General features: G+C 47.2%; 1 protein-coding gene across 1 annotated transcript; it reads right to left on the reverse strand.

Moving 5' to 3' along the window:
* Positions 1-824: 824 nt before the first annotated feature.
* LOC148932548 (uncharacterized) lies at positions 825-1,448 on the reverse strand. The gene has a single exon (XM_089065149.1). The coding sequence runs from the start codon at positions 1,446-1,448 to the stop codon at positions 825-827; it is 624 nt and encodes a 207-aa protein (XP_088921275.1).
* Between the last annotated feature and the right edge of the window lie 326 nt (positions 1,449-1,774).

Raw genomic sequence — 1,774 nt, forward strand, 5'->3', positions numbered from 1 at the left:
ATTCTATCACTGTTTTGCACGTTAAATGCAGCGGAAATATTCATCAAAGGTGCAAAACGGTTTTGGGTGTCGATTTGGTCAAAGTTTGGGTTTATTTCGGAATATTTGAAACTTCTGGGCTGCTTATCATAATAGGGTAAACTGGGGGGTTTATATTTTAGAGAGTGGGGTGCATTATGATATTTATTATAACTTGAGGACCAATAATTGAAGAGGGTAAAGTTGTTAGGGTTTGATTGAAAATCAAACCCTTTACCTCCTGAAATCGCACCGCCTCCCCAGTTCTGATCCTCCATCGCTCCGGTCCGTTCCACAAAATTTCCGACCCGGATTCCGCCCCCACCGCCGCCGCCGCCACTACCGCCGCCGGTTTCTGGCTGGGGAGGATTGTTCGGCTGGTTCCCTCCTCCGTTCGCCACTCCTCTGTTTTGATTTGGGGCATTCTGCCGCTGCCCGATTTCACCGATACCGACGGCGGCGAGCTTCCCTTGGGCTCGTGCCTTCTGCTTTTCATCCCACCATTCCGGGTATCCTACTCGGAGAAAGCAGGTCTCCCTCGTGTGCTTGTTTTTCCCACAGTGGGAGCACCACAGCTTACTCTTGTCTGGTCTTCCTCCGGCGGGTTGGTACGTGGCTCCGGCAGGTGGCGGTCGTTGCGGGCCTCCTCGGTTGTTCGGTCGATCCCTCTGTGCCCCGAATCCGTAGCCGATTTCCCCCGATGATGCATCGGCGCTTCCTACGCCAGTGGAGTCTCCGGTGGGTGGAGCGGATGCCGGTGGCATGATTTTCTGTCGAGCCGCCTCCTTCTTCACCCATCCGTAGGCTTATTCGACTGAGGGGTATGGTTGTTGTTTGAGGATCTCCCGACGGATGTGGTCATACTCTTGATTCAATCCTGTGAGAAATTTGATGAGCCGTTTCTCACTCGCGTGCTGCCGATATTGCCCGATCCCCTTATCACAGCATGTTACCGGTTGTTGTTGACTTCGATCGATGTTCACCCACAACCCGTGGATTCGACGGTAATACGTCTCAAGGTCAAGGTTTCCTTGTCTAATATATATTACTTTGTCCTCCAGGTCGTAAATCAAATACGGATCAGCCTTGCTCTCGAATGTGATTGCGAGATTGTCCCACAAAGCTTTGGATGTTTGGTGGTGAGCAAAATCGGCGATAATATCGTTTTCGATGTTATCGACGATCCAAGAAAAAACTGTCAGATCAGTTTCTTCCCAATCTCGATACCCCTTGCTGCCCGGTTCGGGTGGTTCGTCGTGGATATGAGAGTATCCCCTCCTGCTTCCTATCGCGACTTTCATAAGCCGCGACCATAACGGGTAGTTCTTCCTGTTCAATTTGAACGCCACGGTAACGTTCTTGTTTGTCCTCAACTTTGAGGATTCAGTTGTTGGTTTTTCTTCATCTGTGTTGGTTTCAGTATCTGACATTTTTGTGTTTGGGAATTGATTTCTTTGTTGGTTTTAGCTTTTTTGGCCGAGAACTGGGTATAGAAGGGCTATGATGATAATTTTCTGAGCCAGAATTCTTCCTGCTCTGACGCCATGAAGAAAGAATTGGGGATGGAAAAATATGTATTTTATTTCTTGATACTATATGTGCTAGGGTTACATTCTTTTATAGGCAAGAGGTAATGTACATATGGTAAACGAGATCTCCGGAGATCCTATTCTAGTTATGGTATACAATCAATTTAGAATCAATCATCTTAATTCTAATTATTTCTTTCCAACAAAAACAAATAGAAGAGTTTCTT

Source organism: Salvia hispanica, chromosome 2 (assembly GCF_029641045.1).
Source record: "Salvia hispanica isolate PSC_SH4W2 chromosome 2, Shi_PSC_v1, whole genome shotgun sequence".
Classification (NCBI taxonomy): domain Eukaryota; kingdom Viridiplantae; phylum Streptophyta; class Magnoliopsida; order Lamiales; family Lamiaceae; genus Salvia; species Salvia hispanica.

Excerpts from the sequence above, each read along its gene's own strand:
- LOC148932548 (XM_089065149.1), bottom strand. The coding sequence starts at position 1,448 with ATGTCAGATACTGAAACCAACACAGATGAAGAAAAACCAACAACTGAA.